This window comes from Elephantulus edwardii, unplaced genomic scaffold, assembly GCF_000299155.1.
Source record: "Elephantulus edwardii isolate Elephantulus edwardi_28Jun2011 unplaced genomic scaffold, EleEdw1.0 scaffold00055, whole genome shotgun sequence".
Taxonomy (NCBI): Eukaryota; Metazoa; Chordata; class Mammalia; order Macroscelidea; family Macroscelididae; genus Elephantulus; species Elephantulus edwardii.
In genome coordinates, this window is record NW_006399805.1 from 9,365,221 (window position 1) to 9,378,116 (window position 12,896).

Below are 12,896 nucleotides of genomic sequence, written 5' to 3' on the forward strand. Positions count from 1 at the left end.
GAAGTCTCCTCCTTAGTGATTAACTGCCTCTGAAAACCCACTGAAGGGTCAGCTATGGGTCCGTTCCAACTCAACAGTACACAGCAACATAAAAACAGCCCCCACATAACAACTGGCACAGCTTCCAAGGAGGTTATCCACTAAAGGCTTCAACCAAATCTTTATGTGAGGCCCCAGGATTCTAAAAGAAAGAAGGCCTTACCCAGGGGAGCCAGAGGGGCGATTGCTTCCTGAAGGAATGATCATTGTTGTTGTTGTTATGTGCTGTCAAGTTGCCTGCAACTCATAGCCACCCTGTGTACAGCAGCCCTAAACCCTGCTCTATCCTGTGCCAATTTTACTGTCTCCAACACACCTACTCCAATTACCTTAGTCACTGAATCAGTCCACCTAATAGAGGATCTTCCTCTCCTGCGCTGTCCTTCCACCCTCCCAAGCATGACATCCCTCTCCAAGGACTGGTCCCTCCTTGCAGCATGTCCAGAGTATGTCAGATGAAGCTTCAGAATCCTTGCCTCCAAGGAGTAGCCTTGTTTAACCCTATCTAGGGTGAACCTATTTGTTTTCTTAGCAGTCCATGGTACATTCAGTACTCCAACACCACAGCTCGAAGGCATCAATTCTCCTGTTATTCCTAGTCATTGTCCAGCTCTCTGATGCATTGTAAGTGATTGCAAAGTCCATGGCCTGTATCAGGTGCACCTTAGTCTACAAAGTGACATCATTGCTCTTCAGTGCTTTGGAAAGGTCTCTGACAGCAGACTCTCCCATTGCAATGTGTCTTTTAATTTCCTGGCTGCTGGAGCCAAGAGTATTGATTATGGATCCAAGCAAACTAAAGATGTAAACAATTTCAATCTCTTCACCATCTACCCTGATGCTGTCAACTGGCCCAGTGGTGAGAATCTTTGTTTTCTTGATATTGAGCCTCAATCCATGTTGAAGGCTGTGGTCCTTGACCTCCTACAGCAAGTGTTTCAGGTTCTCCTCAGTTTCAGCAAACAGGGTTGTGTCATCTGCATAACAAAGATTGTTGATGAATCTTCCTCCAGTCATGATGCCACATTTCTCCTCCTAGAGCCCAGCCTCCCAGATAATCTGTTCTGAATGTAGATGGAAAAGGTATGGAGACAGGACACATCCCTGGCATACACCTTTCCCAATTTTGAACCATGCAGTGTTTACTTGCTCTGTTCTGATGATTGCCTCTTGGTCCATGAATAGGTTTTGCATTAGCACGATCAAGTGTTCTGGGATTCCCATTCTTCTCAGAGTCAGCCACAGTTTGTTATGATCTACACAGTCAAACGCCTTTGCATAGTCAATGAAACACAGATAGACATTCCTTTGGTATTCCCTGCTATCAGCCTAGATCCATCTAACATTAGCTACAATATCCTAGTACTACGACCCCTTCTAAACCCAGCCTGGACTTCTGGCAGTTCTCTGCTGATGTGCTGTTCCAGTCGTTTTTGGATAATCTTCAGCAGAATCTTGCTTGCATGTTAGATCAATGATATTGTTCTATCGTTTCCACACTCTGTTGGGTCACCTTTCTTTGGAATAGGAACAAATATAGATCTCTTCCAGTCAGTTGGCCAAATGGTTGTCATCCAGATTTCTTAGCACAACTTAGTGAGCACGTCCAGGGCAGCATATGTTAGTGGAAATGCATCAAATTAGTACACCATCAATTCCTGGGGCCTTATTTTTTGTCAATTCTTTCAAAACAGCTTTAACGTCTTCCTTCACCACAGATTCTTGCTGATACATTGTTTCATAAAATTCTTCTGTGTCTGCTAATTCCTTTTGGTACAATGACCGTATACTCCTGCCATCTTCTTTTTTTTAAAAAATTTGTTTTATTTCATTATTTGTGTGTGTGTGTACCATCAAATCACATCTGACTGGTACAGGAGGAGATTGTTCCTCTTTCTCCAGCAGAGCATCTGGTGGATTTGAACCGTGCATCTGAGATTGCAGTTGCAGCTTCTTGCCACTAGGCCACCAGAGCTCACCGCCATCTTCTTTTAATACATCCAGGATCATTTAATATTCTGCCCAAAGCGTCCATAAATATTGCAACTCGAGGTTTGAATTTGTTCTTCAGTTCCTTGAGCTTAAGAAATACTGAGCGAGTTTGGCCCTTTTGATTTTCTGACACAAGCTCCTTGCACATTTCATTTTAATACTTTACTTTGTCTTCCTGCACTGGCTTTTGAAATCTTCTGTTCAGCTCTTTAATATATTTCTTCCCTCTGCTTTGGCTTCTAGTGCTCTAGTGCGATATCCAGAGTCTCTTCTGACATCCATTTTGGTCTTTTCTTCTTCCTCTGTCTTTGTGATGACCTTTTGCACTCTTCCTGGATCTTCTTGAGATCCTCCCACAATTCATCTGGTCTTCGCTCATTGGTGTTCAAGGCCTCAAACCTGTTCCTGAGTAGAAGAAAATGTGATGTCTTTGGCAGAGGAAAAGAACCCACACGACGTCGGCACAGAGTGGCAGTGGCTGCTAAGAAGCCGGAGTGGGTCACAGACGCAAATCGCTGCTCTTCCCTGTGGGACTGAAATCAGGCAAACCTCATCTCTCGGAAGCTTCCACGGAGTTACTACAGCAGCGGAGTGAGAACTTCTGGCGAGGGACCTTCTGTCCCATGGTCACTTGTGTCCTGGGAATTGAGCTGACAGTCTCTCAACTCTGTCATCTAAGCCAGGGACAGACAGAGAAGGGTGAGCAGGTCTCTTGTGCTGCTGTGTACCAAGGGTCCAGTCACTGTAAAGGGTTAGGAGCAGAAGTCTCATGGCCCAGCATTCCTGTCAGAGTAACCACTGCTGCTTCTTGTTTGCAGGAGTATATCCTCAAGGGAGTGGTCAATGCAGCCCTCGGCCAGGAAATGGGGTCGGTGAGTCACCGGGGTGTATAGGCTCTGGGGAAGATCAAAATGAAAGTCAAACAATGGGCAGTGAGCTCTGTAGTGGGCCCTTCTGAGGTCCCTTCATTTGCCCATGTTGTTTAGTCCAGATTCCATTTATAAGAAACTGTGTGGTGTGTGAGGAGGGAGGAAATGGAAAATACTAATGATCATTACTTTGTCTTAAAAGAGGTTTATATCCATCGACCACAGTCCTAAAACATAACACTGTGGCCTCTGAACTGCAGGCCCGTGCTCCCCCTCCCCCAACCTTGCGCCTTGCTCCTCTGTAATTTCTTCATCTGCAAAAACCAAATGGGGAGAACTGTGTTTCTGGGAAAGCTTTTGCTACACCGCACACTCTGGCTATTGCTCAGCTTGTCCTCTTTTTTTTTAAAAAAAAATTATTAAAAAAATTATTATTAATTTCAGTGAAAATTTACAGACTTTGGATTTCCATTCATTCATTGTTGCACTTTTATCCCCTCCCAACTTCCCCCCCCAGTACACTACCCTCTTGGAAAAGTAAAAAAAAAATTCTTTCATTTTTTTTTTTTTATTATTTTGTGCATGTACCGTCAAATCGGATCTGACTGGTACGGGAGGAGATTGCCCCTCCTTCTCCAACAGAGCATCTGGTGGATTTGAACTGTATACCTCAGGGATTGCAGTGTAGCTTCTTGCCACTAGACCACCAGAGCGCCCCTGAAAAAGTCTTTCATTGTTTTACAATCCCTACTCCTAGGTCCACTCCACTATGCAGCCTTCTCTGGACTCCTGTCATGACAAAAATACCTAATCACATATCCCTTCTAAACAGTTTTCTCCCTCATCTGTTTCAATGCAATATGTGTTATTAAACCCATCTTTCTCAAGTCTCTCCCCAGCCGCAATGTCGGTCCTATTTTACAACAGTGGCACTGTGCAATATTTGTCCTTCTGTGACTGAGATACTTCACTCAGCATAATGTCCTCCAGGGTCCCCCGTTTTGAATAATATTGCATGAGTTCCTTGTTTTTCTGCTCATCCTCATTTTAACACACAATATTGAGTTCCTAGAGCAGCCCTAGCCTTGTCACTGAGCAGACTCCACCTCACGGCAGCCCCGGCGGACAGAGCAGAGCTGCCTCGTGGCGTGTCTGGGCTGGAATGTTTAGGATGCATTCTGCCACACCGTTCGCCTGTGGAGCAGCCTTGGGTTCTCACCACTCAACTTCCAGTTGGCAGCCGAGTGCTTAGCCACTGCACCACCAGAGTTTCTCCTTGGAACAAAAATCTCAAAAAACCATACCCTGCCCTCGTGTCAGTCTCCATTCGTGGTGAGCGTCTGTCGGGTTCCAGGGTGGTAGATCCATCCAGGAGGTGACAGGCTGCCCTCTTGCTTACAGAGTGGCCGGCAGATTCCAACAGCGGCCAAAACATAACGCAAGTAACACAGGGACCCAGGGCCGCTATTTAAAATAAACCTTTTTTGTCACCACCTCACTCCACTTTGCCTATACAGTAAGATAGGCAATAAATATTTGTTGAATAAAAAAAAATTTATACAAAATTAATCTAATAAATACTAATTGTTAAAACTGTAGTTCCTACTACTGGGTCCGATATGTGGAAAAGCAGCCAGAAGCATCTGTTGAACGAGTAAATGGATGAGGGCTATTAGGACAGAGCTGGGTGATTGCAATGCTTCTCATCTTTTCTATCAGGATTTCATTGCTTCTGGTTTCCTTTTCCCAATTGCTTGTGTTAAGGATTAGTATTGTTTTTGCCACAAGTTAACCAGGGCGTATGTGAGATATTGACAGATACAAAGTATAACCGTGATCCAAATTAGATGTTTTTGTCATCTCCGTGACTCGTGGCTGCTGTTTTCAGAGGGACCACATGAAAATCGCTCAGCAGTTTTTCCAGCTGGTGGGAGGATCGGCCAGTGAGTGTGGTGAGTGTCAGGTCCGTGCTGTGGACCGTGATCGTCGCTGGGGGCGTGTGTCCATCCTCTGGGGAAGTTTGGCTCTGTCCAGGGCCCGGCCTGTGAAAAGCCTCTGTACAGAAGGGGACAGGAGAGAAGATGGAGTCACCTCCCTCTGCTTGGTCAGGAGGGATGCGCATCCGCCCGGGAGAATGAGTGCGTTCCTTTCCTCATGGCAGCTTTAAAGTGTTGAGTTAGGCTTAGTGTTAGAGTTTATTGCCATCAGGATTTCTTTCCATACTCACCTTTTGTCATGTTGCAGATGCTTTTCTCTGGTGGCTCGTTTGTATATTATGTTACTTGACAGTATTTTTTGTGTTTAAAAAGAGTAAGTTCTTTCTCTCTAATGATTTCTTACATGGATGGCAAGCTTAAGGAAAGTGCTTTTGTACTCACAGTTATATGCTGTTCTTTTCTTTTTCCACGAGTAGGTTTTTTGTTTTCGTTTTTGTTTTTTTTTAATCATATTCATGGTAAAATTGTCTCATAGTGGATTTTTGTTTAATTTATTTTACTATTTTTTTTGTGTGTGCACTGTCAAATCAGATCTGACTGGTGCAGGAAGAGACTGCCCTTCCTTCTCCAGCAGAGCATCTGGTGGATTTGAACTGCGTACCTCTCGGATTGCAGTGCAGCTTCTTGCCACTAGGCCACCAGAGCTCCCTTCCACTAGTAGTTTTGTGACTTCAGTTTTGTATTAAAGTACAGGTTTCATCAGTCACTTGGAGGTTAGGCTGGAGAAGGGACCCATCGATGGGCTCAGTGTGTGAATCAGCGAGCGGCGCTGGGAGCCGTCTGTGGCCCCCAGTGCTCTGACTCATCCCTGTTCTCGCTGCAGCAAAACCCCCAAACCTGTTGCCTTCCAGTAGATCCTGACCCCCGAGTCTCCCAGGTCCTAAGTCTTTGTGGAAGGAGACTGGCCATCCTCCGGTGGGAGGACCCAGCTGGTGGGTTCAGTCTGCCGACTTTTTTATTAGCCACCCAGCACCCTTCCACGGTGGCTCCTTGTCCCCGCTGGACCGGCGGTGAAATATTCTTATCACGCCTGAAGCTGTCTTGTCTTTTAGGGGTTTAGCAGCACTGTTTATTTAGTATTTCCATTCTTCATTCGTTCATTCATGCAACAGAAATCTATTGAGATGATGAGGACACAGCAATAAACAGAGCAAACAAAAGCCCTCCCCCCTGCCCCTGGCGCTTCCTGTGCTTTGGGGACAGTCCTGTACCAATCACAACAGCCAGCCGGTGCAGGACAGCAGGCTGTGATAGTGCAAGGGAAACGTGCACGGGGAAGCCAGCCCGGTGGGCCCTCCACACCTCTGCCCTGCCAGTAGGAGTTGGCTGTCAGACACCACCTGGCTCAGGTCTGCTGCCCTGGGGATGACAAGTGCTGGCTTGTCCTAGGCAGGTAGCAGTGGGAAGGAGCCTTACTTGTCCCAATGCAAGCAATGGAGCTGGAGGAAGAGGGGGCTTGGAGCCAGTTTCCCCTGCAGGCTGCTACTTAACCTGGGGCCTGGAGAGGTAACTCAGGGGGACAGGCCACTCCAAGCACCCTGACCCTGTCCTGTCCAATTCTTTTGAGCTGAACAAAATCCATCATTCTGAATCTAGAGGGACGTGTTGGGATATAGGCCTGTCTCTGTTAGAAAATACCCCATCTGTCAGCCCATAGGATGGCTGGATTATGTGAGCATGTGGTGTCTCTGCCTGTGTTTCAGATACGATCCCGGGGAGGCAGTGCATGGCTTCCTGTTTCTTCCTGCTGAAGCAGTTTGATGACGTCCTCATTTACCTCAACTCCTTCAAGGTCAGTTGGCTGAGGAAGTTGGGTGCTGAGGACTCGCTCTGTGTGGATGTGGAGTGTGTGCTCATTCCTTAGTTGTGATTGTGTGTTTATCTGGCACAACTGGTGCTGTTGTGTCTCACGTGTTAACACTCAGCGTCCCCTGACCTGGGCTGTTTTCCAGAGTTACTTCTACAATGATGACATCTTTAACTTCAATTACGCACAAGCCAAAGCAGCGACAGGCAACACCAGCGAGGGAGAAGAGGTGGGTGCCGATTGCAGCTCTGCTCAGAAGTCACAGGGAAAAGGGAAGGCATATCACAAGTGCCTTTGTTGTTAGGTTGCATTGAAAATTACAGTAAGAGTAGATATGCAGATATCACCAGAATAATCATATTACATGTCTTCCTTTATTTAAAGATTGTCTTAGAAACTATAACACATGTGCAGAAAACTATACTAATCATCAATATATACCTTAATGAATCTTCATCAAGTTTCAAAAATTTTCCTATTATCTGATTGGTACCAGGCCATGAAGTATCATCAGAACCCTATTTGTTCAGCTATTGTTTCCTTTTGAGGGACTGCCCCTTCCTACAAAGGCTAACCACTACCCTGCCTTCTAATGCTATTGTTTACAGATTTTATCTACTAGAACTGTGACAATGTTTGAAATACTAGTGGTGTGATCTTTAGGGAGCTTGCAGCTGATCCAAAGGCCACGACTCTCTGGAGGTTTGAATCTGCCAGCAGCTTCCTGGAGAAATTATGACTTACAGCTTTACACACACACTGGAGGGTCAGCTGTGAGTCAGTGAACACCCTGAACCTGTCTTATGGTGACCGTATATAGTCACTTCTGTCCAACTGCTAGTTAGTCATAGAGTATGTGTATGTTTGGCTTCTGTTGAGGACAGGTTGTTTTCCCAGGTGGTGGGACTCATTTACACAATCCCAGCAGTGGACGCAGTTACCCCTGTCCTTGTCAGAGCTCAGCGTTCTGTTTGCTCGCTTGAACCAGTGTTCTGACACATAGGACTGCTGTGTTAGAGGCTTCATTTGCATTTCCTGATTGATAATGTCACTGGCTTCCCTTTCATGTGTGGGGTTTTGTCTGTCTGCTGGATAGCCTCTTTTATGAAGCCTTCACTCAAGCCTTGGTTCAGTAATTCACCTTTTCACTTTATTAACGGTGTCTGTTGATGAATAGGGAGCTCTAGTGGCCTAGTGAGTAAGGCATTGCACTGCCATCGCACCATCCAGTGGTTCAAATCCACCAGCGGCTCCACAGTAAAAGGTGGGCAGTCTCCTCTTGCGTGATTTACTGCTTCTGAAAACCTGGTGTAGAGTCAGCTGTGAGCTGATTTCAGTTTGACAGCAGTAAGGATTCTTTAACTGATGAATGGAAGATTTCCATCTTACCTGGATTTTAAAACGTTTTCTTTTGTGGCTTTGCTGCTTCTGTGTACTGTGTGGTGTACTTGTATTTATTATTCCGTCTCCTGTCAGTAGGAGACAAGTGTCCCAGGCAGGGCTTTAGTCTCTCTCGCGTCAGAAGTGTCCACACACCTGGCACTTAGTAGGAACCCAGGATGCTTTTGTTGGATGAACGCATAAATGAATGAATTGGTCACTCTGAGGGTCATAATGTTGAACAGAGAAAAAGGGGCCGAAAATGCATGTAGTCAGGTTTCATTTATAAAAAATTAAAAATCAGAAAAGTGAACTGGTTTAGACACGTGAAAATTTGTAAACAAGAAACCTGAAAAGGCTCTTTCTGAGAGAGGCAGATGCCAAAGCTGGAATCCCGTACGACCCGTCAGACCCTGTGGGACAGAACCGAGCAGCCCCATAGGGGTGCCAGGTGGTGAATCCTCAGAAAACGGCCAGCCTCAGCTTTTCCCGTGCAGAACCGCTGACCCCTCGCCAGCTGCTGGACATGTCTTACCTTAAATATAGTGATGGGTCCGTACTTAGACATTGTTTCTTTTTCTTTGTTTTAATTTTTATTATTTTTGTGTGTGTGTACCATCAAATCGGATCTGACTGATATAGGAGGAAATTGCCCCTCCTTCTCCAACAGAGCCTCTGGTGGATTTGAACCACGTCCCTCTGGGTCTTTTTCTTTATTCTTTACTCTTGTTTTATAATTGTTTTTATGGATTCAGTGTTTTATTACATTTTTATGAAAAGCATATTGATCAGGATAGCTGTTCAGGTCTGTAGGAGTATATGACAGAGCACACGTAATTCTGTATTTTGTCAGAACGCAGGTAAAGCACGCCATTACCGCTCTCAGCTCTGGCCACCTCGCAAAGTTAGACCATTCTGGTTCACATTGTCTGGTGTCATCACCACCCCAGGGGCTCTCGTGGACTCCCTGTTGTCACGTGAATACCGGGGGATGTGTGTGTGTTACTGGGGTCTTTGCACTTGCTGGTGAGCATATTAAAGTGTGCATACAGACCCTTCTGTGGGAAGCTCTGTCTAGAGGCGCACGCCAGGGCCTTTGTCTGGGGCTGTTAGTGCAGAGAACGTAGACGCGTTATCTACTCAATACAGACTGTCATTATCGTCTCTGATTTCCAACACCTCACTCCTCACTAGGCTCAGTGTTAACACCATAGCTCCAGCCCAGAATAAAACATAAAGCAGAAGACTCAGGCTATTCAGTATTACCCTCACAAAAGCTTCCTCCTACAGCCATGGCCCAGATTGGGAGGGCGAAGCCCTGGATGCTCAGCTTTGCTTTTCTCTTGGTAAACGTGAAGCCTAACCTGAGCTGGTGGGGCTCTTAGCCTCACATACTGCTGAAGCCGTGAGTGTCCTGCAGTCCAAGTTCTAGAAGGCTTACATTCATTCAGGAAAGCATGACAGCCTTGAAGAAGACAGGCAGGGGCAAGCTCTTGTGGCCTAGTGGCAAGAAGCGGCACTGCAATCCCAGAGGTGCGCGGTTCAAATCCCCCAGATGCTCTGCTGGAGAAGGATGAACAATCTCCTCCTGTACCAGTCAGATCTGATTTGACGGTACACACACACAAAAATAATAATAACAATAATTAAAAAAATTAAAAAAAAGGACAGGCAGAGCCCTGCCGTCCTGTAGTGGATTCATAGTGAAGGAGATGGGCCTTCAAGAAAGGTTTGGTTCAGTGAAGGTAAAACGGGGGCAGCTGACGGCAGAGGAGGTACAGTTCTTACAAGCAGCTGTGTTATTAGTGCTCATGCAGGTGGTCTCAGTCTCCAAAGGCGCTCACTCACGCTCAGGGGCTGCTGACACATGTGTGAGCCCTTCGTGTGAAAATATATGTGTGCTTGTGTACATACTAGAGGTTCTTAAAGGAGATGAAATGTTAATAGGCTTTGTATTAATGTATATTAATGTCCTAGTGAAATAAAACCTGTCAACATGAGACTGGAACAAGGCAGTGAAGAGGAACCAGCTCCTCATTTCACTTGGAATTTGAATCTTTTCCCAAGAGAACGTGGTGGCTTTATCATTTTAAAATGCCAGGAAAGATACTCAGAGTTCCACCAGAATGGTCCAGATGTATTCAGAGAGTGAGAAGGAATGAGGCCGTGCCTGCCGCTGGGCTCTGTGCAGCAGCGAAGGAGCAATGAAGTGACTGCAGGAAGGTGAATGCAGTGAAGGAGCAGTGCCTGCCGGTGGGCTACGCGCAGCAGCGAAGGTGGATGAAGTGACTGCCGGTGGGCTCAGCCCAGCAGTGAAGGTGGATGCAGTGCCAAGCAGTGAAAGAGCGATGCATTGCCTGCTGGTGGGCTCCTTGCAGCAGTGACCGTGCAGCTGCCATGGGACCCAGTCACCGCGTGTGAACCGGCTCCACACACCTGACAATGGCCAGTCATGCTTAACTGTTTTGACAGAAAGTGGTGCTTTTATGTCGGATGTTTCATACTCTTTTAACATGTGAAGCCTATTTGTTGACATTCCTGTACTTAAGTGTCTTTTTGATAGCTGTATTTTCATATCCTGAGGTCTTGCATAGTTTGTTTTATCCTTCCCTTATTATAGCAAACTTTATACAGATGTTAGTCATCTGTTATAGTTGCGTGTCATCAGCTTGACTTACAGGGACCTTGGAGGAGAGGGTAGAACCACTGCCCAGGGCTTCTGAGTGGGACCCTCCCAGGGGCTGACCCCCTCATCTTACCCCCATGGACTGGCTGGCAGCCTTGCGCTTTAACCACCGTGCCACCAGGGCTGAGCTGTGTGGCCCCGCTGATCCCTGGTCTGAGACAAGCGGGTCCCATGTTCCGCCTATTCCCGACCCCTCCTTCTCCTGCAGGTGTTCCTGTTGATTCAGAGTGAGAAGATGAAGAACGACTACGTTTACCTCAGCTGGCTGGCGCGGTGCTGTGAGTGCTTCTCAGGGTCTTGGGGAGACTTCTTCCCCGCTCTAGAACCTTCCAGGAGGCGCTGGCACTGCCGCTTTTGGGTTCATTCTGTGGTGGAATGAGCACTGACATCCGTGAGGCGGAGGCTCCACAGAGAGGGCTGTGTGCTAGAGTTCACTCCACAGGACTTGGGGTCTCCAGAGGCGCCAGGCACCGTTCGGTGGGGTGGTTCCAGGGTTTGCTTGCAGGCCCTGGTGATGTGATGCCCTGACACTTATGTGCCCCGATCTTTTCACTGAGGTGCAGGCCAGAAAAGTGGTGGTGTTCTGAAGTGGGCCTGCTTTGTGCAGCGTGTACCGTATAGATTCTTTCTCTGTTGTGCCCCCTTTCTTGCCCTCTTCTTTCTCCTCTTTCTTTTTCTTAGATTTAAAGAGATCACTAAGTTTCATGTCACAGGAAGTACAGCAATCAGATACTCTAAAGGAGAGAGGCTTTAGGAGTGGGGTTGATTTTTTTAAATTTTTTTTTTTAATTTTATTATTTGTGTGTGTGCGTGTACCGTCAAATCAGATCTGACTGGTACAGGAGGAGAGTGTCCCTCCTTTCCCAGCAAAGCATCTGGTTGATTCGAACCATGCTCCTCTGGGATTGCAGTGCAGCTTCTTGCCACTAGGCCACCAGAGCTCCCCAAGGAGTGGGGTTGATTTTTGACTCAGCTAAGTATCAGTGTTCTCCTTAAACCTGTGAGTGGAATGAGAACTCCTGGAAGTGGACACAGTCTGCAGACAGGTTTCTGGCCCCTTCCTGTAAACAGTTCCCATCTTTTGGAATTGTGGGCAACCCGCCTAGACGCAGCCCCATGAGCTCGCCGTGTGTCCTGTTCTACCACCACCTGGTGTGTTTGGAGCGTAGAGCCCGATCCAGAGCCTAGCGAGGGGCAGCCGTGGAGGAAATCCGCTGGGACAGCTAATGCCTTCCTCTCTGTCCGTAGATATCATGAATAAGAAGCCACGACTGGCCTGGGAGCTTTACCTCAAGATGGAGACCTCGGGCGAGTCCTTCAGCCTCTTACAACTCATCGCTAACGACTGCTACAAGGTGCGTGGGGTGGGAGAGAAGGGGCAAGGAGGAAGCCCAGCCCAGCATCCACTGCACAGCTAGTCCAGCTCTGCTGAGGCTGTCGACTCGCTGTCCACCACAGCAAGGGCCTGGGGTGCCTTCAGGAATGGACACCCGCAGGGTTAGGTGGGTCTTCAGGGTTCTCTGAAGTAATGGCTTGGAGGAAGGTTCTAGATCCTAAGGCATGTGAATTTCAGGTGTCATTGGCAGATATCCGTCTGGTAGTGAGGAATTTGGCTGTGAGCTGTGTCCCTGATATTCAGAGGCATGGACCAGGAGCCTCTGCGTTTCCACAGTGATAGAAGCTCTGGAAGTGAGGGAGATTGCCCAGGAAAAGGGGCTGTAAATCAATCCTCTGGGAATACAAAGGGGCAGGTGGATATTATATAGGAAACCAGAAAAGAAACTAGAAAGAGTAAGACATAGATTTAGTATAGGGCAGGCACACACATGCACCTTTCTCTCATATCACATAGAACTACATACACACACTGTATTAGTGTCAACTTCGGGCCTTTGCCCCATAGTATAGTGTAGTTATGTAAGAAGTAACAGTTGGGATTCAGCAAATGACACACAACTGTACAAACATAGTACAACAGCATTTACTCCCTGGACTTGATCTGAATAATATACTAGAATTACATAAGATTTATCCATTAGAAAGACCAGAAAAGATACCTGGGACTTGAAGATCTTTTAATCATTTCGAAACAAATTTGGTTGGTTTTGTTTTGTTTTGTTTTTGGG

The 12,896-nt window shown here is 46.8% G+C and overlaps 1 protein-coding gene across 1 annotated transcript in view; it reads left to right on the top strand.

Annotated features, from left to right (window-relative positions):
- TTC26 (tetratricopeptide repeat domain 26) overlaps window positions 1-12,896 on the top strand; it is a 44,156-nt gene that overhangs the window by 26,340 nt on the left and 4,920 nt on the right. The window contains exons 10-15 of the mRNA XM_006887155.1: window positions 2,850-2,903; window positions 4,789-4,852; window positions 6,601-6,689; window positions 6,850-6,933; window positions 10,979-11,048; window positions 12,019-12,125. Of these exons, the coding sequence (XP_006887217.1) occupies window positions 2,850-2,903; window positions 4,789-4,852; window positions 6,601-6,689; window positions 6,850-6,933; window positions 10,979-11,048; window positions 12,019-12,125 (468 nt within the window). The remainder of the gene's footprint in view (window positions 1-2,849; window positions 2,904-4,788; window positions 4,853-6,600; window positions 6,690-6,849; window positions 6,934-10,978; window positions 11,049-12,018; window positions 12,126-12,896) is intronic.